Source organism: Dasypus novemcinctus, chromosome 9 (genome assembly GCF_030445035.2).
Source record: "Dasypus novemcinctus isolate mDasNov1 chromosome 9, mDasNov1.1.hap2, whole genome shotgun sequence".
Classification (NCBI taxonomy): domain Eukaryota; kingdom Metazoa; phylum Chordata; class Mammalia; order Cingulata; family Dasypodidae; genus Dasypus; species Dasypus novemcinctus.
Window position 1 is genome coordinate 37,814,188 of NC_080681.1, and position 25,998 is coordinate 37,840,185.

The 25,998-nt window shown below is 38.1% G+C and overlaps 1 protein-coding gene across 1 annotated transcript; it reads left to right on the forward strand.

The window, feature by feature from the left end:
- The first annotated feature begins 312 nt into the window (after nt 1-312).
- Nucleotides 313-25,160, forward strand: LOC101428834 (guanylate-binding protein 2). Its single transcript, XM_004469683.5, has 11 exons — nt 313-520; nt 9,349-9,557; nt 10,034-10,161; nt 11,155-11,264; nt 13,866-14,062; nt 14,407-14,649; nt 19,132-19,412; nt 21,164-21,376; nt 22,923-23,025; nt 23,316-23,509; nt 24,581-25,160. Exons 2-11 carry the CDS (start codon nt 9,368-9,370, stop codon nt 24,695-24,697), a joined length of 1,776 nt encoding a protein of 591 aa, XP_004469740.1. The 5' UTR covers nt 313-520; nt 9,349-9,367; the 3' UTR covers nt 24,698-25,160.
- Nucleotides 25,161-25,998: the final 838 nt, after the last annotated feature.

Here is a 25,998-nt window from a genome sequence, read left to right on the forward strand (position 1 = left end):
TCTTGAGTCCTGGCTTTCTATATGCAAATAATTGAACCTCTCTCAATTTCTACAACAAATGGGTCTAATGTGCCAGAAAAAATGGGCCTAGAATAATAGCATATGAAGCTTTCTCATCCCCATGCTTCTCAAATCTGAGAAAAACTTCATTCCAATATAATTATCCAATGGAGTTTTTAAAAATTTTTTATTATTGCAAACAGACTCTGAGATCTCTTGCAATAAAAAAATGTGAAGATTTTAGTTGGGAAATCAAGGCAAAGCCATGTACCCACCCACTAAGCATACTTCCCAGCAATTCCTTTCACGGATAGTCACAGTCCTGTACTTGGTGCTTTCAGTTTCATTTATTCTGTTTCATTACAGACGGTGCTTTTTGTGTTATTTCCAGTCATTGGCTATCAGAAGGAGATTTAAAAATCCCAGGACACTGGAGGAGTAAGATAAAAGCCAAAAGTTCCAGTGAGAGAAAAAAGTAGCAGAAACCAGGGCAGCTAAACACAGAAGAAAAGGAAAGAGGGTAAGCACTCACAATTTTCTCATCAAAGCTGATTTCTTTCTAACACTTATGGATCTCTGCTTGGGGTAATACTGGAACAGGGTGGGGAGAGATTTACAAGGGTCAGTTAGTTTTCTTTAAAATCACCCACCCATGTATAGTTGCCGCTGAGCCTGATTAGGATACCAGTTCAGATGAGATCCTGGCATTATCAGGGGGGCAGCTCGTTTGTTAAGTGCCCACTGCTTGTGCTCTATGTTGCATTAGGCACTAGCAGAGTAAGAGCCTAAACTAAGAGTTGGGACTATATTAAGTGCCATTTCTTTCTTGGAACCTTTGTAAAATGACCTTTTGCTTTGGTAGAACATGCTTAAAGCTCAGACACTATCTTTTTCTTTTTTACCAACTTTCATAATTCTAGGTAAATAAGTAAGGCAACTTGAAATCTATAAAAAGATGCAATATTATACAATAATTTGAAGAGTTATTGTAATTTAAGATTCATAAACTCTTTGTGCAGCCACTTTTACTGAGTCATTGATTGAGTACCATTTTACTCTGGTATACCTCATAATATAAACTAAAATGGATAAGCAGATGCCAGCGGTTTCTGTGGATAAGAGCAAATGGGTCCTGATAACTGAAAAAAAAAAAAGCTTTTGGCAATCTTCCTCTGAAAAGATGGGAAGCCCTGTTTTCTTTATCCAATAAAAGCAAGTACCCATTATCCAAGAAAATACCAGGGCTTCCTGGAGAAATAATCAGTTCCAGGGCTAAAGAAGAGAAATTATAAGATAGACTTGGAGCATATCATGGTGCCAGAAAGTAAGAACGTGCTCAAAATATGATGGGGGCAGGTTTTAAGGATACAGGATCCAATAAGAAGGAGCTCTCAAGGAACAAATCTGGACTGAGCTGAACAACAAAATAAATAATGATAGTATAATATAATAACCCACAGAATATAAGTATCTATGAGTCCATAAATATGTAAGTAAATGATTGAATAAATTATACAGAAAACACTGCTCTTCTTTATAGCAGAGCATCAATTTATAAATGTAGAGTAAATGTTTATAGAAAATTACTAGCTTTACTCAAATTCCACAGTAATAATTACTGTAAGCGAGATTCATCAATGAATGCTAAATGCCATGCCAAAAGTTTGAAATGAGAGTGTGATGAGACTATATCTGCATAGTCTCAAATATATCTCCTCAGATGATACTTTTAAATTATGTACAGGTAAAAGTAACTTCACATTGGAGAAAACTGGCAGACACCACCTTAACCAAATGCTGTATGTCAACATCATCTGAAATTAGTCATATTGACCTCATGAATCCCTCGATATGGAGGCACTGAGAAGACAGACCGTCACTTCTGTGGCAGTCTAATTATGACGAGATACCAGGCAAACCCAAACTGATGGATAGTCCATAAAATAACTGACCAGTCAACTTTTAAATGGTCAGGGTCAGGAAAGACAAAAAAAAAGACTGAGTAACTGTCAAAAAACAGGAGGAAATGACAGAAGCATAATAGCTAAATACCATGCAGTTATTTTTAACAAAATAAAAAATAAAAATAAATGTAAGGTGGGATGCTAGATTGGCTCCTGGTCTAGAGAAAGGACATTAGTGGAAAAACTGGTGAAATACAAGTCAGTTTTGCAGCTTAGTTAATAATATTGTGTTGATGTTAAAATGCTGGTTGCAGTAAATGTTCCATGGTTGTATAAGATGACAATGTTAGAGGACATCAGGGAAATGGTTTATGGGAACTCTTCAAACCCTTTGTGAAATTTTTTATAAGCATAAAACTATTTCACAATAAAGAGTTATGAGAAAATCCTTGCAGACTTCTGGGAAGACGGTGGATTAGAAAGACACAGGATTCTCTCGTCTCCCTGAAAAATAGATAGAAGACAGGCAGAAACGGCCTGAAAAACTGGTTCTAGGGTGTAGGACACCAGGGGAAAGCTGGACACCGGCCAGAAGAGAGAGGGGCTCAGAAAAAGAACCTTAAGACCAGACTATGAGTAGAAACTGCACTGTAGCTGCTGGTGCCCCCACCCCACCTAAGATCAGAGAGCTTTGAATATTCCAGCCCCAGTCCCACAGCTAAAGGCCAAAGAGGGCCCAGGGATCCCCCTCCCCAGGAAAGGGGAGAGAGCGTGATGCGGACTAAGGCTGATTCAGCTTTTGCCCCACAAATTTGGTATACTGAGTCCCAAGAGCCCTTCCAGGCTGGGTGGGGCTGAATCATTTTTTGCCCTGGGAGCAGGCACAAATGAAAGAGATCCTACTCTCACAAACATTACTGACCAGGACTGGTTGTTGAGGACACAGAGGAGAGAATTATTTCCTACCAGGAGAAGAGAGAGGGCTACTTGCAGAGGTTGCCTCTGAGAAAGTTCGCCTTGCAAGGCTCTCATTAGCCTCCAGGCTGGATCCTCTGCCACATTGCTGTAGTGGGTGTTGCAGGGAGCACAGTCAGACCAGGCTTTGAACTGAGAGGCCTGCTGAAGAGTGTCATCTGCTGACCTACCAAATGCAGAAGTGCATATGAGAGAATGAAAAGTAAATAAATGAGAGGGTTTTTTTCTGACCTTTACAGCCTCCCTCCCCAAGGCCCTTGGAAGTGGATCTGCAACCCATTACTGGGTCCAGGGTCCAGATCTGAGAAACTAACAGAGGTAATCCTAAAGATCTAGAACAGGTTGAGCCAGAATTAAAAAATGACAATAACAGTCTCCCACCAGTAAATCCCTACAAAAAAGAGAAATTGAACATCAGAGTAAAATCACCATCATTATCAGATGCCTAGACATCAGCAAAAAAATTACAAGCCATACTAAGAAAATGGAATAAATTGACTAAAATTGGCAGTTTGAGATTACTTATGAATTCCAAAAAGAAAGATTATGTTTGTAAACTGGTCTGTTCCTCTGGGCGTGATACCCTTTGATTGTATCAGATTCAGCTGAGAGGCCTTTGATCAAATTTTGTTAAGATTATGGCTTTGATTTGACCATGTCATTAGGGCTACTCAGTTTGAATCCCCACCTCCTTTGTGGTGTACATAAACAGACACTCAATCAAGGAGACACACATAAAAGTAGATACACAGGAAAAAAACATGGCAGAGGAGAGAACTTGGTTTTGATGCTGGAACCCCAGGGAGAGAAGAGCCATTTCCCTGCTGGTATTCAGCTGACCTTATGAAGAGACCAGAGCAGCTGAGAAGCCCTGAGGGACAGGCCTTATGCCAGCCTACAGCTGAGATTGAAAGAAGCTGTGACCACAGAGTCTTCAGAGGAAAGAGGAAGGCTGAACCCTTGCAGATATCTCCCACCACCTTCCTTCAACATGTGGCAACAGACTTTGGTGAGGAACTAACCTTGAGTTGAGCTCTTTAGGGCCTTATAACTCTAATCTTCTACCCTAAATAAATATCCTTTATAAAAGCTAACAGATTTCTGGTACTTTGCTTCAGCACCCCTTTGGCTGACTGATACAATGGCCCAATCAAAGGAATATATCAAAGACCCAAGTGAGACACAAGACTAGAGATAACTAATCAATGAGAGTCATACAAATTTCCAAAATCAAATTAATGATTCAAAAGACAACTTGGCTAAAGAAGTAAAAGACATGAAGAAGACACTGAGGAAAGTGGATAAGGCTCAAGTGATTGTGCTTCCACCTACCACATGGGAGTCTCAGGTTTGGTGCCCAATGCCTCCTAAAGAAAATGAGCAAGACAGCAAGCTAACATGAAGGGCAAAAAGGCATGGTGAGCTGGCATGGCAGGATGATGACATGAGAGACACAAGGAAGACACAATGAGAGACACAGTGGGGCAGGGAGCAGAGGTGGCTAAGGTGATTGGATGCCACCCTTCCACATTGGAGGTCCCAGGTTTGGCTCCTGGTGCCTCTTGAAAAGAAAACCAGCACACAACAAGCAGACAGAGCAGGTTCAGGCAGCGAGGGGGTGGGGAGAAATAAGTAAATAAAGTCTATTAAGAAAAAAAAAGAAGACACTGAGTGAGCAAAAATAAGAATTTGAAAACCTGAATACAAAAGTAACAGAGCTTATGGGAATGAAAGACATGATAGATGAGATCAAAATCACATTAGAAGTGTTCAACAGTAGGTACAAAATAATAGAAGAAAGAGTAAGTGGCAAAGCAGATGCTGCTCAAGTGATGAGGCCTCAACCTACTATATGGGAGGACCCAGGTTCAATCCCTGGGGCCTCCTGGTGAAAAAGAAAAAGAGAGAGCATGCCTGCATGGTGAGCTGAGTGCTCCTGTGAGTGCACATGCAGGAAGCTGAGTGCTCTAGTGGTGAGCCAGTGCCCACACAAGTGAGTCATGCAGCAAGATGATGATTCAAAAAAAGAGAGACAAAGGGGAGAGTCAAGGTGAAGCACAGAAGAGACCAGGAACTGAGGTGGCAGAATTGACAGGAAACCTCTCTCCACATCAGAGGTCCCCAGGATTGAATCCCAGTAAATCCTAGAGGAGAAAGATGAGAAGAGAAGAACAAAAAAAGAGAAATAGATATAGAAGATCACAAAGTGAATGGACACAGACAGTAAAAAAAAATGCAGGGTGGGAGAGGGGGAGGGGAAGAAAAAATAAATTAAATTAAATTTTTAAAGAAAGACTAAGTGATACAGAAGACAGAACAGCTGAAATTGAAAAGAGAAGAGAACAGAAAGAGAAAAGAATGGAAAAAATGAAGCAGGGACTCAGGGAGTTGAATGATAACATGAAATGCAATAACATGGGTGTCATGGGAGTTCCAGAAGGAGAAGAGAAGGGAAAAGAGGAAGAAAGGGTATTTGAGGAAAGAATGGCTGAAAATTTCCCAACTCTTATGAAAGAAATGAATTTACATGCCCAAGAACTGCAGTGTATCCCAATCAGAATAAATCTAAATAGATCTACCCAAAGACACATATGATTCAGAATGTCAAAGATAAAGGGAAAATCCTGAGAGCTGCAAGGGAAAAGCAAAACATCATGTACAAGGGATGCCTAGTAAGACTTAGTGCAGATTTCTCATCAGAAACTGTAGAGAAAAGAAGACAGTAGTATAATATAATTAGGATACTCAAAGAGGAAAATTACAACTCAAGAATTCTTTTCAGGCAAAATTATCCTTCAAATTCAAAAATGAGTTTAAAATATTCACAAATAAACAAGAGAGTTTGTAAAAAAGAATCCATTTGCAAGAAATATTAAAGGGAGCCTTACAGACCAAAAAAAAAAAAGACAGGAGACAAAGGCTTGGAAGAAAATGTACAAGGTAAGAATAGCATAAAGGATAATCAAAAGAGTAAAAATATAGATGAAAATCACCCTAATATCAAAGTCAGTTAAAAATACTACAAGAAAAGAAAATTACAGACCAATCTCTATAATGAACATAGATGGAAAGATTCTCAACAAAATACGTGCAAAAACAATCCAACAACATATCAAAAAAATTATAGACCATGACCAAGAGGGATTTATTCCTGGTATGCCAGGGTATTTCAACATTAAAAATCACTTAATGTAATATACCACATTAACAAATTGAAGGGAAAAAAAACACATGATCTTTCAATTGATGCAGAAAAAGCTTTCAACAAAATCGAGTATCCTTTCTTGATAAAACACTTGAAAAGACAGGAATAAAAGGAAAATTACTCAACACGATAAAGGACATATATGAAAAGTCCACAGCCATTGTTGTACTCAATGGGAAAAGACTGCAAGCCTTCCCTCTAAGATTAGGAACTCTAGCTAAAGCAATTAGACAAGAAAAGAAAAAAATGAAAGACATACAAATAGAAAAAGAGGAAGTAAAACTTTCACTACATACAGATGACATGATCTTATATTTAGAAAATACTGAAATGTTTATGACAAAGTTACTTAATCTAATGAACAAGTTCAGCAAAGTGGCAGGATACAAGATTAACGTGCAAAAATCAATAATCTTTCTGTACACTAGTATTGAACAATCTGAGGAGGAAATAAGGGAAAAAATCCATTTACAATAGCAACAAAAAGATTCAAATACCTAGCAATCAATGTAACCAAAGTACAGAACCTATATACAGGAAACTATAAGTCAATGCTAAAGAAATCAGTGAAGACCTAAACACATGGAAAGACATCCCACGTTCATGGATTGGAAGTCTAAATATCATGAATGTATCAATTCCTACCCAAACTGATTTATAGATTGCAATATCAATCAAAATTCCAAAAGCCTACTTCACAGAAATAGAAAAAACAACTACCAAATTTATTTGGAAGGGAAAGTGCACCCAAATAGCCAAAAGCATTCTAAAAACTAGGAGCAATGTGGGAGGAATTTCACTGCCTGACCTCGAAGCATATTACAAAGGTACGGTGGTCAAAACAGCATGGTACTTCATATAGATAGACACATTGATCAGTGGAATAGAATTGAGAGTCCAGAAAGGAGCCCTCACCTCTACAGCCAACTGGTTTTCGACAAACCTACCAAGTCCATGTTGACTGGACAAAAGAGTCTCTTCAACAAATGGTGCTGGGAGAATTGGATATCCATAACCAAAGGAATAAAAGAGGATCCATATCTCACTCCCTATACAATAATCAACTCAAAATGGAAAGACCTAAATATAAAAGCCAGGACCATAAAACTACTAGAAGAAATTAAAGGGAAATATCTTATATATCTTGTGGTAGGTGGTGGTTTCTTGAACCTTACACCCAAAGCTCGAGCAACAAATCATAAAATAGATAAATGGGACCTCCTCAAAATTAAACACTTTTGCAACTCAAAGGATTTGGTCAAAAGGGTGAAAAGAAACCAACTGAATAGGAGAAAATATTTGGAAATCACATGTCCTATAAGGATTTAATATCCATCATATATAAAGAGATGCTACAACTCAACAATAAAAAGGCAAATGACCCAATTAAAAAATGGGCAAAAGACTTAAATAGACATTTGCCCAAAGAAGAAATACAAACAGCAAAAAAACATGTGAAAAAAGTGTTCAATATCACTAGCAGTTGGCGAAAAGTAAATCAAAACTACAATGAGATCATTTCACATCTAATAGAGTGGTCATTGTTAAAATGTTGGAAAACTACAAGTGTTGGAGTGGATGTGTAGAGACAGGAATACTTATTCACTGTTGTTGGAAAGGTGCTCAGGAGGACTTTGGCAGTTCCTAAAGAAGTTGAATATAGATTTTTCACATCACCCTACAATACCACTACTGGGTATATACCAAGAAGACCTGAGAGCAGTGATACAAACAGACATGTGCACACCAATGTTCATCGCAGCATTATTCACAATTGCCAAAAGTTAGAAACAACCCAGGGGTCCATCAATAGATGAATGAATAAACAAACTGTGGTCTAGTCACATGATGAAATATTCTGCAGATATAAGAAGAAATGAAGTTGTGAAGCATATGACAACATGGGTGAACCTGGAGGACATTATGTTGAGAGAAGCAAACAGGACGCAAAAGCAGAAATACTGTATGATTGCACTATTATGAGCTACATATATTGTGTAATCTCATGGAGTCAATAACTTGAATATGGGTCTCCAGGAAATAGAATGAGGTTAAAGACTGGAAAGGTGAGGGTTAACTTGTGTAGAATTGGTAGAAAAGGGTATATGTTAATCCGTGGAAATGAACAGGAAAGGTGAAAGCACAACAAATGTTTATAACTAGCAGTGCTATTATATGGGTATGAGAGCAGTTGAAAGGGAAAATCTAAGGTCATGTATATTACTAAAAGGAAAGCTAAAAAATGTATCATCAGGCTGTATAGCATAGTAAAACCTCTTGTGAAATGTGGATGAGTACTATTGCATATATAAGGCTTTTACTTTGAAACTGAATTAATGTATGTTAATGTTACAAGATGTTAATATCAGAGAAGAAAAGCAAACATGAAGCTAAGTGAAAGAAACCAGACACAAAGAACTACATATTTATAATTCAATTTACATAAAATATGAATATAAATCAATTTATAAAGATGAAATTAGATCAGTGTTATTGTAGGGCTGGAGAAGGATGGAGGGATTGAGAGGTGACTGCTAAGGAGTGTGGAGGATTTTTTTTGTAGTAATGAAATTGATCTAAAATTTTTTGTGCTAATGAATGTGCAACTTTGTGACTATACTGAAAGCCATTGATTATACACTTCGGATAGATAGTTTGGTATGTGACGATATTTCAGTAAAACTGCTTTAGGGGAGCCATTGTAGCTCAGTGGTTGAGTGCTTGCTCCCATGTATGAGGTATCAGGTTCAATTTTCAGTAACTCCTAAAAAGAAATAATATAAAAGAGAAAGAAGGAATTTATTTTATTTTTTAAAATCTGCTTTAAAATAAACAAACAAACAAACAAACAAATAAATAAAAATAGCCAAAATAGCAGCTATGTACAGCAGGGGAAGCATAGAGAGACTGAGAGGTGAGGAATCTTTTGTCTGCTTTTTGTTTATTTTTATTGAAATAATGAAAATGCTCTAATAATAGTAAAAATGATGAATGAACAACTATGTGATGATACAAAATACTATCGATTGTACACACTGAATGGATTTTAGGCTCAATTAATACGTATCAATTCTTTTTTAAAGTTATGGAAAAAAAGGAACCAGTGGGCTAGTCTATAGGATAATCTTAAAGGGCCATGGTTTTTTGAAATTGGTAATGGGAACAAAATTCAAGGATAAAAATTTAAAAATATAGCCCATATTGTAACGTTCTAGCTCAGTAACAGACTAAAAATTCCAGCCCAGCCCATCTGTTCCCTTGCAGCGACGGTGACACCCTGGACATGGCCTCAGAGATCCACATGCCAGGCCCCCTGTGCCTCATCGAGAACATTACAGGGCAACTGAAGGTTAACCAGGAGGCTTTGAAGACCCTGTCTGCCATTCAGCAGCCTCTTGTCGTGGTGGCTATTGTGGGCCTGTACCGCACAGGCAAATCCTACCTGATGAACAAGCTGGCCGGGAAGAAACAGGGTAGGTGGCACCAGCTGAGCTCCGCCCGGTTCCTTCTGTGCACACCATCATGATGTAGGAGAGGATGTTTGGAGAGAGAGATAAATACTGAAAGCTAATCTTCAGCCCACAGTTGGGATTTTTACCTTCACTCTGATCTGGAGGATAGGAGTCATGTCACTTTGTTTTAGTTTCACTTTTTAAAAGAGTAAATGTTATTTTCCTAGATGTAGTAAGGCAGTTTGTAGAAAATAAATTAAGCAACATTTACTAATATGTTCATGTAGTAAGAGCAAGCGTCCACTGATCTTTAAGGTATAATGTTTCACTCTGTACTGGATGTTCTGATTTCCCTATTTTATTATTGTAATTAAGATCATTAGTAGTTTTGGTTTCAGGTCGCTCTCTTAAGCTTGATTTACCGCAACTCTTGTGTCAATTTCCTAAGCGATCAGCTATTAAAACTCTGCCTCCTCAAGTTCCCATTCCCTTTGCAGGCTTCTCTCTGGGCTCCACAGTGCAGTCCCACACCAAGGGCATCTGGATGTGGTGTGTGCCTCATCCCAAGAAGCCCAACCACACCCTAGTTCTGCTTGACACCGAGGGCCTGGGAGATGTAGAGAAGGTAAAAAATGAATCTTTTAAATTCTACGTGGGTCAGATCGGTAGTGCTCTTTGCACTAACTCTACCCCTCCACAGCATTCCCCTCCCATCCAGGCCCACCTTGATCTGGTTGGCCATATTAATGCATTATCCTTTTTCTTGGTAATGGTTAAGATTTGACTTTGGATCCAATTCAGTCAAAGCCAGCCAGCCTTGTGTAAGAAAAATAAACAAAAATTGTGAGCACCAAGAGCTGATCAGGGAGTCACTGCACACCCTAAACTCCAAGCCTCACCTGCCCATCCAGCATGAGCACTGCGATGATCGTAAGGTCAATTGATTAGGTTTTGCAGCCCATGAAAGAATAACTAATGATGTTATTGTGGTCACTTTTCTTTCATAACATATCAAAGTGTATTATTGAAGTGCTGAAGGCACCTCTAAACTGGACTAAATTATTTTACAGACATATATGACTTTGCCCAATAGGGCCCCAGAGACATGGTAAAAATACTCTTATCCACAGCAGCACAGCAGCACTACTAGGAAGAAAGCAAGGCAAAAATAACAACAACAGCTTTTTTTCAGAAATCACCATATACAATTCTTTCCTAAGCCTTGATTCTAGAAAATTCTCATTGAAGAAGTATATTTTAACTACAGTCTAAAAAGTTTCTCACCATGACAAGTCATGGGAATGCAATGGGGTCACAAACTCAGATCAAGAGAGGTATGTGAATTTTAGTATTGGTCATAATAGCTACTACTTTCAAATGCTTATGTGCTTGACCCTCTGAGGTCAAGTTTTAGAAAGTTTTATATAAGTTTCACAAAACTATAAATTGAATCTTAATAAGTTTATTTTACAAATGGAAACCTATAACGCATAGGAAAGCGATTTACTTAAGTTCCCACAGCTAATGAGAGGTAGAACTGAGGTTCTGACATGGTCTACATGAATGAAAAGCACATGCTCTCAGTCTTCTTCTTTGTGGCCTCTATGTTGACTTCTAGGGTGACAAGGAGAATGACTCCTGGATCTTCGCCCTGGCCGTCCTCCTGAGCAGCACCTTCGTGTACAACAGCATGGGGACCATCAACCAGCAGGCCATGGACCAACTGCAGTATCCTTGTCCAGAACAGCCCGAAATCTAGAACAGAAACAGCTTAATTCTTTCACCAGGTGTAGAGGTAGCCACCTTCAGAAGAATTAATAAGTCCCTTCTATAGCGAATCCCTTTAGGCTCAAAACCCCAGCTTACTTCAGTCACGCCCAGAAGTCCAAGCCTCCCAGGTCACACATTGAATTTAGACTCTGGGTCACACAAGACTCCGCATATCTGACTTAACATCCCCTGTTTCCAAACTATCAATATTCTCTAGTTCATCATTTCCCTTCAGCAAAATCCCTACGTCATCATTTCTCTAAATGTTTCCTTCTAAATGCTACCTGGCTATCCCCCGCAGACATTGTTTCCCTTACAGACCTCTCAAGTGGTCCTAAGTGGTGGTTATCATTTTTTCCTCTTGTCCTTACATGTCAACGTCCCATCCATGAGTTAGGCGTCCTCCTTAAACATAATTACAGCTTGTAGACACTTTCTCATTCCCATCCCATTAAAAAGGAAAGATCGTTGGAAGCGCATGTCCTCAGACTATCTTGTTCCAGGCATCTATCAATCTATCAGTAAATATCCGTGTGTTTAAAATTGTAGCTCCTAGTTCACTGTCTTTTTAAAGACTTCAGCAACCAAGCGACACTCACTCTTTGCTCTTGTGTCTCAGTTTCATCACCTTTTCATATCTGTTTCCTCTACCCTCCTGCATTACCTACTCTTGGTCATTACCAACAACTTCTCCATCTCCACAAACTCACTTTCAAGTATTGCACTGAATTAGCTTTCATTGAGGTCACTTTCATGTTCCTGTATTTAATAGTCAATCTAATTCCTCATCTTAGTTGATCTCGCACCAAAAAAAAAAAAAAAGAAGTCTGTCTTCTTCCTTTCTGATACACTTAGTTCTTTTGGTGTCCAGAACAAACCATACTTTCCTAATTTTCATATTCCTCATTGACTGTCTCTTTTTAGTTTAATTTGCTCCATGGCAAATTCTTTATGGCCTCTTTATGGCCTCTCTTGTGCTTAGGCCTCTTCTTTTCTCTGTCTACTCTAAGTCCATAGGTGATCTCTTCCAGGCTCAATGTTTTCAGTGTCATCTATATGTAAATAACCACCAAATGTATATCTCCAGCAATGAGACTTACATCTCTAGCCACCTAGTCAAGATCTCAATTGAGATGTGTAAGAGACACCCCAAACTTAACTTGTACAAGAACAAACTCTTAATTTTCTTGTCTAAATCCACTCCTTCCCCATTTTTCCTATTATTGTAAATTATCACACCATTCACACAAGTACTCAGAACAAAACATTGCCTGTGTGTATTCTGAGAAGTCCTTTGATGTCTGTTTCTGTGGAAGTCATGAAGGATTAGGAGCCTGTTTCTCTGCAGCAAGGGGCACATGTGGTCAGTAGTCAGGGTGATATGGGTCTGGCTGGGCCAGGGACATACCATGTGAGGTATGTATGCACGGTGGAGACTCTTGAGATCCCAGCAGTGAGCAAAGGATTAGAGGGTGGTAGATTTTTGTGGGGTTTTTTTTGAGTTATTACCATCCCATTTAGTCACAATATTCTAGAAGAATAGCTTTTAAATTTTCTGGTCTTAAAAATTATTTAGGACCTCAAAGGGTTTTTGTGTTTATTATATCAATATTTACATTTAAAATGTGTATTAATACATTAAAATTAATAAAGTTGTTACCTGTTCACATAAATAACATCGTTTTAATTTAAAATGACTACCTTTGTCACACAAAAAAAACCCATACCCTGGTCAGCAAGTCCTGTCAGTTCTACTTTCTAAAGTATTTCCCCAGTCTGACCAAACATTACCACCACCTCTATGATAACTCTAAGCCTCCATCTTTGTTTACACGCTTGCCTCTTACCAGTCAGAATGATATTTAAATATAAATATCAGATCATATCCTCTCTCAGCTCAAAGCCCTCCACCCCAGTGGTTTTCAATTCAATATACATGCAAAATCAAACTCCTTTCCATGGCTTACAGGGCTTAAATGGTCTGGCATCTATCTCTTCTTGAACTTCTGCCCCAACCATACTGGCCTCATTGCTACATCGGACACACTCAGAAATTTCCTACTTAAGAGGTTGTGAGTACCATTATCTCTGCCTGAAATGGTCCTTTAACAGGTTTCTGAATCACTAGCCCCATGAATTCATTCACATCTCTGTTCACATATCCCTTTGGATAGGAGATGACAGAGCTACTACATAAAGTAACACCTAATGCCAGTGCAGACACAATTATTCTCTAACCCCTTACATGGTTCATTTTTCTTTAAGATAATTGTTAATATCTGAGATTTTACCTTTTTTTTTTTTTTTTTTTGGTAAATTTTTAATCATCTGTCATCTCCTGTAGATTGTAAGCTCCATAGTAGTAGCATTGTTTCATTCATTACAATATTCTTACCCCTGAAACATGTTCTGGTTTGTAGTAGGTGCTTCATTAATATCTGTGGAATGAATAAATGAATGAATCAATGTAGAGAAAATCATTTTAAGTAAGCATTTGGAGAAAATGTAATATAAGAAGTGCTATGATTTTTCAGCAGTTTTCCTAAGTTAGCATCTCAGCTATGTGACAGAGCTGACAGATCGAATTAGGACAAAATCTTTACCTGCTAACACTAGAGTTGACGACTCAGCTGACTTTGTGAGCTTCTTTCCAGCCTTTGTGTGGACTCTGAGAGATTTCACTCTAGAGCTGGAAGCAGATGGACAACCCATCACTGCTGATGAGTACCTGGAGCTTTCACTGAAGCTAAAAAAAGGTACCTGGGATGATGATTGAGTGACAAATACAGAGAAAATAGTATCAGTAAGGTCATTTCTGTGTGGGTGCTAAAAGTTTATAATAATTTCCTAACTCTGCTCTCTTGGCTGTCCTGTTAAAGGAAATGAAAACATTGCTTGAATGAATCAATTGGATTCAGTTTTAAATTGCCTTCCTGTCCTCTTCTTGGAGAAAGACTTTTCTCTCTCTATCCCTTTCCTATGCTTTCTTCCTGATGCATATTAATTTTTTATCTCCTTTCATGAAAACTTTGAAGATGAGGGATCAATTATGTATGGTAATTAGTTCACAGTCATACCACCTCTAATTTTCTTTCTCCAGGTACTGGTTCAAAAAGTAAAAGCTTTAATGAGCCTCGGTTGTGCATCCGAAAGTTCTTTCCAAAGAAGAAGTGCTTCATCTTTGACAGGCCGGCTCAGAGGAAGTACCTGGCCCGCCTCCAGCAGCTAGAGGAGGAAGAGCTGAACCCTGAATTTGTAGAACAAGTTGCAGACTTCTGTTCCTACATCCTCAGCCATTCCAAGGCCAAGACTCTCTCAGGCAACATCACAGTCAACGGCCCTCGTGAGTCTCTCTCCCTACTTTTTACCTGAACTTCCTTTTGTCTGTTTTAGATGATAAATGTTGGGCATAAAGGTCACTTCTGATAAATATGTAGTCCATTGATGCCAAAATGAAGCACAAAGATTGTACCTGGAAAGTAAACTATTTCTAGTGTCATCAAATATTCACAACAGCAAAGTGAAAAAGGCAAAGAATTCAAATCCAATTCAGAGAAAAAGGAGCGTACCTCATTTTATTGTGCTTTGCTTTACCATGCTTTGCAGACACTGCATATTTTACAAAATGAAGATTTGGGGCAACCCTGTTTCAAGTCTATTGGTGCCCTTTTTTCAACAAAATAGGCTCACTTCATGTCTCTGTGTCACATGTTGGTAAATCTCACAATATTTCAAACTTTTACATTACTGTTATATCTGTTATGGAGATCTGAGATCAGTGATCTTCGATATTACTATTGTAATTGTTTTGGGGTGCCACCAACCACGCCCATATAAGATGGCAAAATGAACTGATTAATGTGTGTGTGTTCTGACTGCTCCACCAACCAACTTTCCCCATCTCTCCCTCTCCATCAGGCATCCCTAGTGCCTCATTGAAATGAGGCCAATTAATAACCCTACAATAGACTCTAAGTGTGCAAATGAAAGGAAGAGCCACACTCTCTCACTTTAAATCAAAAGCTGGAAATGATTCAGCTTAGTAAGGATGGTATATCGAAAGCTGAGGTAAGTGGAAATTTGGGCCTTTTGCACCAAATAGTTAGGCAGGTTGTGAATGCAAAAGAAAAGTTCTTGAAAGAAATAAAATGTGCTACTCTGGTGAATACATGAATGATAAGAAAGCAAAAAACCTTATTGCTATCATGGAGAAACTTGTAGTGATCTGGATAGATGATCAATCCAGCCACAACATTCCCGTAATCCAAAACCCAATTCAGAGCAAGGCCCTAACTTTTTTCAATTTAATTGAAGATTGAGAGAGGGGAGGAAACTGCAGGAAAAAAGTCTGAAGCTATCAGAGGTTTAAGGAAAGAAGCCTTCTCCATTCATAGAAGTGCAAGATAAAGCAGCAAGTGCTGATGCAGAAGCTGCAGCAAGTTATCCAGAAGTTCTAGCTAAGATAATTGATGAAGTGGCTACACTAAACATCATATTTCCAAGGTAGATGAAACAGCCTTCTATTGGAAGAAGATGCCATCTAGGACATTCATTGCTAGGAGGAAAAGTCAATGTCTGGCTTCAAAGCTTCAAAGGACAGGCTGACTCTCTTGTTAGGAGATAATGCAGCTGGAACCTTTAAGTCGAAGCCAATGCTCATGTACCATTCCAAAAATCCTAGTGCCCTTAAGAATTAGGATGAATCGACTCCCCCAGTGCTCTGTAAATGAAACTACAAAGCCTAGATGAGAATATGTCTGTTTACAAGGTGGTTTATTTCCTTTTAATATAAATAAATATTTATATTTATTAATATGATAAATATTTTAAGCCCACTATAGAGACCTACTGCTCAGAAAAAAATATTTTTTTCAGAATATTACTGCCCATTGTCAATGCACTTGGTCATCCAAGAGCTCTGACGGAGATGTACAATGAGATTAACATTGTTTTCATGCCTGCTAACACAATATCCATTCTGCATCCTGTGGCTCAAGGAGTAATTTTGCCTTTGAAGTCTCATTAGTTAAATAATACATTTCATAAGGCTGTAGCTGCTGTAGATAGTGATTCTGATGGATCTGAGCAAAGTAAATTGAAAGCCTTATGGAAAGGATTCACCATTCTAGATGCCATTAAGAACGTTCATGACTCACGGGAGGAGAACAAAATATCAAAATTAACAAGAGTTTGGAAGAAGTTGATTGCAATCCTCATGGATGACTTTGAGGAGTTCAAGACTTCAGTGGAGGAAATAACTGCAAATGTGGTTGAAATAGCAAGAGAACCAGAATTAGAAGTAGACCCTGAGATGTGACTGAATTGGTGCAATCTCATGGTAAAACTTAAATGGATGAGAAGTTGTGTCTTACAAGTGAGCAAAGAAAGTGGTTTCTTGAGATAGAATCTACTCCTGGTGAAGATGCTCTGAACATTGTTGAAATGACAATGAAGGATTTAGAATATTATATCAACTTAGTTGATAGAGTAGTGGCAGGGTTTGAGAGAACTGACTCCAATTTTGAAAGATGAACTGTGGTAAAATGCTATCAAATAGCATCGAATGCTACACAGAAATCTTTTATGAAAGAAGAGTCAATCAATGCAAGAAATTTCATGGTTGTCTTGCTTTAAGAAATGCCACAGCCACCTGATCTTCAGCAACTGCCACCTTGATGAGTCAGCAGCTATCAACACTGAGGCAAGACCCTCTACCAGCACAAAGATGACTACTTTCTGAAGCCCCAGCTGATGATTAGAAACCTTTAGCAACAAAGTATTTTTAGTTAAACTATGTACATTGTTTTGTTAGACAATACTATTGCACACTTAATAGACTACAGTGTAGCATAAGCACATAACTTATATGTGTTGGGAAACCAAAAATTTGTGTGATTCTCTTTATTGTGATCATTGCTGTGGGGGTGGGGTGGGGAAGGGGGGTGGTCTGGAACCAAACCAGCAATATCTCTGAAGTGTGCCTGTAGTGACTTTCTCTACCAATTCTCAAGTCCCCATTTATGAAAGATCCTTCCAGAAGATCTGTATAGAACCCACAAAGTCAGGAAAAGGCAAAAATTTTGTGTATGTGAGACTTTTCCACTAAGCTTAGCCCAATTCTCTGGTTCATCAGTTCAAAAAAATGTAGTGAATTGCTGCAGCTGTTACACTCTGTTCCAACACTGGGTATAATGGTGGATAAAGAGATGTGATTTCTATTCTCTTTCTAGCAAAATGGGAGTAAAAGCTACCTTTCCTAAGAAATAAAAAGTAGTCTATAATGATAAACACTGAAAAGCACAATAAATCAAAATAATCGTCTGGTAAGAGAGACTACGGGTGCTAGGAAGGTAGAATATAATTTAGACTGGGGAATAAAGAATACTTATCTGTGAAAGTAATGTTTAACCTGAAGGTTTTAAAATGAGTAAGAAATAACCAGAAAAAAAACAAGGAGGAATATTTTTGCAGACTGAGGAAATATCTTGTGAGAAAGTCCTGAAACAGAAAGAACTTTACAACTTCAAAAAGCAAAAGAAAGACAGTGTGGCTAGGAAAGTAAAGTGAGTAAGAGGAGTGACCTGATGGGAGATATATATAGGGGGCAGTTCTTGAAAGACAGATGGTGACTTCAAGGAGTTTAGAATTTATTGTAAGTTCAACGGAAGGATTTTGAAGGATTTTAGACAGAGAGGTGAAGTTACTTAGTTTGTATAAACTGTCCTTTCTGAATATTATAATTTGGAGGGGTATAATGGAGGAAATTACCTAGCAATAGATGGGAATGTGGTATGCTAAGTTGTGGCAGTGGAGTTGGCCAGCACAGCCAGGGCCTACCCATACTTGGGATGTCAATCCATTAGACTCGATGGTGGATACATGGAGGGATTAAGAAGGAAGAACCAAACCTGCTGCCTCGCTTTCAAGCTGAAGCAACTGCTTGAATAGACGTGGTATTTCCCAGGGAGGAACATCTAGAGGGGAAACAGTTTTTCAGAATGGATGAAGTTGTTTGAATTTGGATTGTTTAATATGGAGATTTCTCTGATATACACAAGAAAGGGTGCCATGCAGGCATTTAAATACACAAAGACAAAGCTTAAAAATGAAGTCAGAGCAGAAAATAAAATTTGGAAGTTATAAATCTAGATAAATTATAGAAATTTATCTAGATAAATTATAGAAAAGGGTGCGAATGTGGTATGAGAAGAGAAGACTTAGGAAGGAGCTCCAAAGAACTGCTAAATGTAGGGTGATCAACCGTTCTCATTTGCCTGAGACTGGGTTTTCCCAGGATGCTGAACTTTCAATGCTAAAATCAGCAAAGCCCTGAGCAAACTGAGACAAGTTGGTCACCTTAACGTAACTCTGAGGAGAGAATATTCAAGAATACCCACTTACCTAGGCCAGACATGATTTGTGACTTGCACAACAAAAGATAAGTATTTTTCTTGACTCTTTTTACAAAATAAAAGTGAGGAGGAAGGAGGAAGAGGATAGAAGGGAACAATAGTAAGGCTAAAAAAGATAAATATCTAACATCATAGTCCAAAAAATATCCTTCTCCTGAACATTCATTATAACATCTTCATTTTGAGGAGGATAAAGGGAAGCTTTAAACTACAGTAGGTCTAGAAACTAGCATGTCCATCAGTATTCTTCCTCATAAAATCCTTGAAACTATTATTTTTGACATTTGAAAAGCATATCCAACATTCTGCAGTTGATTAAAAAGTAATTAAATTGACATTCTCAGGACTAAACAGAATTCAGTTTGTTCTCTCTCCTGCCAGCTGATAGTCACTAGTTTTTTTCCCTTCTGTAGGTTTAGAGAGCCTGGTGCTGACCTACGTCAACGCCATCAGCAGTGGGGATCTGCCCTGCATAGAGAACGCAGCCTTGGTCATGGCCGAGATAGAGAACTCGGCTGCAGTGCAAAAGGCCATTGACCACTATGACAAGCAGATGAGCCAGAAGGTGCAGCTGCCCACAGAAACCCTCCAGGAGCTGCTGGACCTGCACAGCACCAGTGAGAGAGAGGCCATCGAAATCTTCATGAAAAACTCTTTCAAGGATGTGGACCAAAAGTTCCAGAGAGAGTTGGGGGTAAATTTGCCATTCTAGCTCATGAAATTAGCATTCATGAGAAGCAAGGTCATGCTGCAGAAGAAATATCTGGGTCTTTCCTGGATAAATAGTTCTTCCTAGCTCTAACACAGTAACACTCAGCTATATGTACATATTTGCAACCATTTTTTAATATATATTAAAATTTTATAATTTTTCTTAGAAGAAACTTAGATTACATATATGTTACACAAAAAATATACGGGATTCCCATATGCCCTGCTCCTTAGCGCCCCCATAATTTGCCATACCGACAACATCCTTCATTATTGTAGCACATTTGCCACAATTGATGAACACATCTTGGAGCATTGCCACTAAACGATGATTATAGTTGGCCTTGTGATTTACACCCTCTCCTGCACATTTTTGCAAGTTATTACAAGATATACAATGGCCTGTATCTGTCATTGCAATGTCATTCAGGATAATTCCCAAGTCCTGAAAATGCTCCTAAATTACACCTATTTTTCCCTCTCCCTCCCCTCAGAACATCCAATGGCCACTGCCTCCACATCCATGATAAAAGTTCTTCCATTGCTAGAATCACAAGTCTACAGTAGAACAAGTATAAGTCTACTCTATTCCATCGTTCATTACTCAATCCTGAGAATTCTGCGATGGTGATGCCCACTCTACCTCTAATTGAGAGGAGGTTAGATCCCATGGGGCAGATAGATGGGACTTTCTTGCTTGCATTTGCAGTCTCTCTCTGTTCCTTGACCATTATTAGAACCATTATTAGAACCATTATTAGAAGAATAAAATATACTTAGCCTAAGTCCTATGGACAAAAAATGGCCAGTTTTTAATGAAAAATTTTCCTTTTGCTTTTTCCCCCCTCTGGAAAGTATATTTTAAACAAACAAGTAAATTATACAAATTGCATTTATTAGGAGGTACCAGGGATTGAACCCAGGACCTTGTACATAGGAAGCAGGTGCTCAACCACTGAGCTATACCCGCTCTCTACAAATTGCATTTTAAAGGAATACTTTAATTTACTTTTTCTTCTAAAACCAACCAAAAACATATTGTTTTTATGTTCTCCAAAAGTAATCTGGGGAGATTCAATTCTTTTTGACTTGTTTAAGTTATCTTGAGTGTTCTAAAGTAGTAAACTATGCTATTCAATTAGGCTTTCTAAATTCTGAAAATACCTAGGGTACAATCATCATTATATTTATTAGTGCTACACTTAGAATGTATGCAAAAATATTCTCAAATCAAAAAATGTATTGAATGAGTATTTAACCTTTACTTGGTATTTTTCAAAAAGGTCCTGGGCTTAAACCTGTATCACCACACATAATTCTCATAAGAAATCTATGAAATAGATATTCTCTCTGTTTTATGAATAAGAAAACTTCAGTTTGCGAGGTTGAGTGTCACAAAATCACAAAGTAGTGGAACTGGAAACTGTAAGCAGCCTGCCTCATTCTGACATTTGAGCTCCGAACTATTACTGAAATCAGGGATTGAAAAGAAAAAAGGGTTTCAAGGGAAATGGTGTCTGTGCTTTGAGAATCCTTCCCTGAAGCAGGAAAACTAGAGGAGAAGTAGATACATTGTGCCAACAAGCTCATTTCTTAGGGCTGTTCTAAGCTCTCACCATAAGGAGAGGGATGAGGTCCACAGTCTCTACAGGAGAAACATTTCCCAATAGTCTGTGTGGTTAGCATCATCCTCATTGCTTACTGTACCATCTGTGTTATTTTATCACTTCACAGGCTCAATTAGAAGCAAAGAGAAATGATTTTTGTAAGCAGAATGTGAAAGTATCATCAGATTATTGCACGGCTTTACTTCAAGATATTTTTGGTCCTCTAGAAGAAGATGTAAAGCAGGGGACATTTTCTAAACCAGGAGGTTATCATCTCTTTATTCAGAAGAATCAGGAGCTGAAGAAAAAGTACTACCAGGTGCCCAGAAAGGGAATACAGGTAAACAACTATTCCAGGGAAGTTGCTGACACAGCACATTCGATGGCCAGTGGGAACAGGCAAACTGGCGCTATGGTTGGTGTGTAGTCTCCACTTGTAATTCATCCATTTGCTTATTCATTCCGTAAGAGAGCTGAGCAGTTTCCTCCTTGGAAATACAGGTTGAGCAATCAAAAATTATTTGTGGAATTTTCATTCATTAATTTATTTTTTCCCCTTTTATTATTATTTTTTAAGATTCATAGATCACACAAAATATTACACTAAAAAATATGAGAGGTTCCCATATACCCCACTCCTCACACCCACCACTCCCACTCCTCCCACATCAACAACTTCTTTCATTAGTGTGGTACATTCATTGCAATTAATGAATACATTTTGGAGCATTGCCACTAAGCATGGATTATAGTTTACATTGTAGTTTATACTCTCTCCCAGTCCATTCAGTGGGTTATGGCAGGCTATATTAATTTATTATCAATCTTTCAACAATTATTTATTTAGGCCTAAGTATGTGCCAAGCTTCTTTTCTTTTTTTTTTTTTTCATGTTAAAAAATTTTGTTGAAGTATATCATTCATACATGAACATCCATAAACAATAAGTGCATAGTAAAAGTTGTGAACTTACAAAACAAACACACATATCATCATACAAAGCTCCCATACATCATGCCACCAAGACCCTGCATTGTTGTGAAATGTGTTACAAATATGAAAGTATCATTAAAATATTACTATTTGGGAGTGGATGTAGCTCAACTGATGTAACTAAGGCAAATATCTTACATTTGGTATATTTTCCCCAAACCACCCGAATATTAACACCCTGTAATAGTTTTGTACATCTGTTATAGTTCATGAGAGAACATTCTCATCTTTCTCCTGTTAACCACAGTCCATCATCCACCACAGGATTCCTGTGTTATACAGTCCCATGCTTTGTACAATTCATTCAAAGTGAATTGTGAAAATAATACTCTGGTAAAAGAGCCGCCCTCAGTGGCTCTCATTTTCATTATAGAGATGTGCTGTCATCACCTCAGTCTATTTAGAATACTTTCATTATTACAAAAGGAAAACCCCATACCCCTTAACACCCACCTATTGTCCCTTAGAATTGATAAATCTTCTTTACCATTGCTGCAAAATCTTACAATATTACTGTTAACTATTATCCACAAGTTGCATTAGTTGTAATTTTCCTGTGTATCACCATATTCTTAACACTTTGAAAAGGAAGAACATTCTTATATTTATACAATTAGCCACAGTCTTCATCCACCACTGAAATCTAGGGACTGTATAACATAGAAATATGTCAACATTTTTCAAGTTGATGGAGATAGAGCAGTGAAAAACCAGACCAAGTTCATTTTCTCTCAAAGACTTGAAGTATGGGCATGTGAAGTTTGAAATGTTATTTGAGTTCTAAAATATGTTGTCACATGAATGGCAAAATTAAAATGAATTAAGAGGTTGTGCCAGGTTTTGCTTTAACCCATAATCTTTATTTCCTAATTCTAACTTCTTCTGTATCACTAGGCAGAAAAGATGCTGAAGGAATACTTGGAGTCAAAGGAGGATGTGACTGCTGCACTTCTACAGACTGAACAGTCACTTTCAGAAAAAGAAAAAGAGATTGAAGGTAAGGAAAGCTCAAAACACCCTTAGAGAGTTGGAAAACTCCAGAAATGTCAATGTTAACCCTATTGTTCACCTGGAATCTTTGGTGTAGATAAAGAATAGCAAGTACGATTCTTGGTTCCATGGAAATTTTGTCTTACCTGTTGTATCGGTCATCTCTCTTCTGGTTACCCAGTGCAAAAAATACCACGGGAACTTTGATCTGTGACAGAAGAGCAAAAAAAAAAGGGCAAAAGGCAAATAAAGGAATAAAAATTTAATCTCCATATTTATCTGCTTTTTCTTCTTCAGTGCAACGGATAAAGGCTGAATCTGCAGAGGCTGCACAAAAAATGCTGGAGGAAATCCAGAAGAAGAATGAGGAGATGATGAAACAGAAAGAAAAGAGTTACCAGGAACATGTCAAACAACTGACAGAGAAGATGGAGAAGGACAAGGTCCAGATGAGGGTAGAACAAGAGAGGACTCTAGCTCTTAAACTTCAGGTATTCAACTGTTGTCTAGATTTTCTCTTCCTTTGCCCCTAATCAAAACACAGCCCAAACCAACAATAATAAACAAATAAACCAAAACAAGCAAACAAAAACAAAACAGCCCAGGGGTTACAGCATTATGCCCACAAAAACAACTCTAGTAAGCATTTAATTTCCTTACTGCATCTACCCCTAATCATCTCTGGCTAATAAAGAAAGGCCTTTTACATGCATTCTGTGACTGAATTACCAACTAATGGCACAATAATTAATTATTCTTTTCTTGAAATGTGGAAATTGTAATTTCATGAGAAGTAACTTTCTGGGTCTTACTTCACAGAAAATATCAGAACTATAGTTCCTGCTGAGTGATATCCATAATGACTTTATTACTGCCGTGCCTACTATGACTTTGTTGTTGGAAGCACCCTAATGAGTAGGTGGATGCCCTAAACACTTACTTACCCACTTAGGCATGCTGGTTAATTTCCCAGACTGCCATGCCTTCCTGTTCTCCAAAGTCTTCTCCATGTTGAGTCTGGAAGTCAGTCCAGAAAAGCAGTATGGGCTACCACAGGCCCTGATTTCCTCAACTTAATTCTATTACCTCTACCACCAAAATTTTGGAGACTTGTACTGAATTCCCTGATATCCCATAAGTCTGAGAATAATCTAGTAACTAGCTTGTTGAATATTTCTGATCCACCTTACCTACCTAGATATATATTTGAGAATCCACACTAGGTAGATGTGAATCGAGGTTAAAAAAAAAAAAAATGTGATAGGTTTTCCAGAAAATAGATGAAGAGGAGCCCCAAGAATGGAATTGTGTGGACCAATATTTCAGGAACTATAAGACAAGAACATTTCTGAAGCTTGAAAAAAAGGCCCTGAAAAATTGTAGACAGGCATAGGAGACCAGGAGACAATGATATAAGGCAAGTTAAAGGGAGGAAAGAATTTAAAGAAAGAATGTCAAAAGCTATTGAGGAATTAATGTAAGTCCTAAATGAGGAATTAATTTGTCAATTATGGAACAAGTTTTATGCTGTGAGAGATTCATTCTTCCCTTTCCCCCACTAGGAACAGCAACAACTTCTCAAGGAGGGATTCCAAAATGAGAGCAGAAAACTTCTTGAAGAGATTCAGGATATTCGGATGAGAAGCAGCGAATCAGGCTTACAATGTGCCATTCTCTAAAAATCCAAGGACTGAATTTTCCTATCAAGTTCCCTCTCCCCACAACACAAGTTGAATGGGCAATCCTCAGAATATCAGACAGTTGCCACTAAGCTTGAGAGACACGTTTTGTTGAGCATAAAGTTTGTATAGACAAAGCTTAAATGTGAAAGCAGCATTTTACCTACTGAGCAATTCACTTCATGCTTTTTATACTACTATGAAAAATATACTTTCATTGAATCACATATTTGAAATCATGTATATTGACTCAGGAGAAATTTTTAATTATATATTTGGGATGCATTTTACAATGGGGAGATTTCAGGCATATCCTCTGAGCGTTTTCCTCCTTGTGCATACCACCCTTCAAGATATCCTCAGTACCATGCTCTTTTCAAGGGAATACTTGCATCCTGGGATAGGGCTGAAGTGTTGTGAATATAGGACAATGAAATAGGACTGAATAAAGCTATGGAACACAGCTGAGCATCACACCTGTCAATTGGTCAGTGGGTCATATGCTGGCTGCAAATAAGGGAGGTCCTCATCAGCCAACTTTGCATGAGACAATTAACTTGGCTTCAGGGTTTAGAGAGAATACTCAGTTGGGTGGAAACTGCATGAACCATGGTCACTGATAGGGCTCCTGAGCACTTTCAGAGAGGTGCATGCCTCTGTTCAAATTGGATATATAAGGGGAGCCTCAACCTTCTTTGTCTATAAAAGTCTTCTCCGTAATTACCGCCCCATTCCCGGCAACACCTACATCTCTCCCTTTTAATCTCCTTTCCTTTGTCTCTCCCTCTTCCCACAGTCCAAAAAATAACTTGTATAACCACAGAAAAGGGATGCTTTAAAACTCAAAACAAATTTCTCTCCATTCCTCTGAGGACTGTGACCATAACCCTAAAAAAAAAAAAAAAAAAAAAAAATACACACTAAAACTTAACTCCATTCTCTATGCCTTTCTATTATGATATCACATTCTGGAAGTCCCTGAGGGTAAAATGCCTAACTAGGAGGAACCAGACAATAGAGGAAAAATCAAGAACAATTCCTTAATAGAAAATATTAATCTATCACAATAGCTTCATGATGTGTATCTTTCAAGGTTTTTTTGTTAACAGAATATGCTCAGAAATGTAAGTAAAATGGAACTTAATTATTAAGACTAGAAGGTAGCATATAGGTTCCCCAGGATGGTGAGAGAGCCAGAAGACTCAACAGCTATTGATCATGGAACAATATTACCCATACAACTAAGGCATCACAAAAAACCACACCTGCTACCACCTGGAACCATGATCTCTAAATCAACT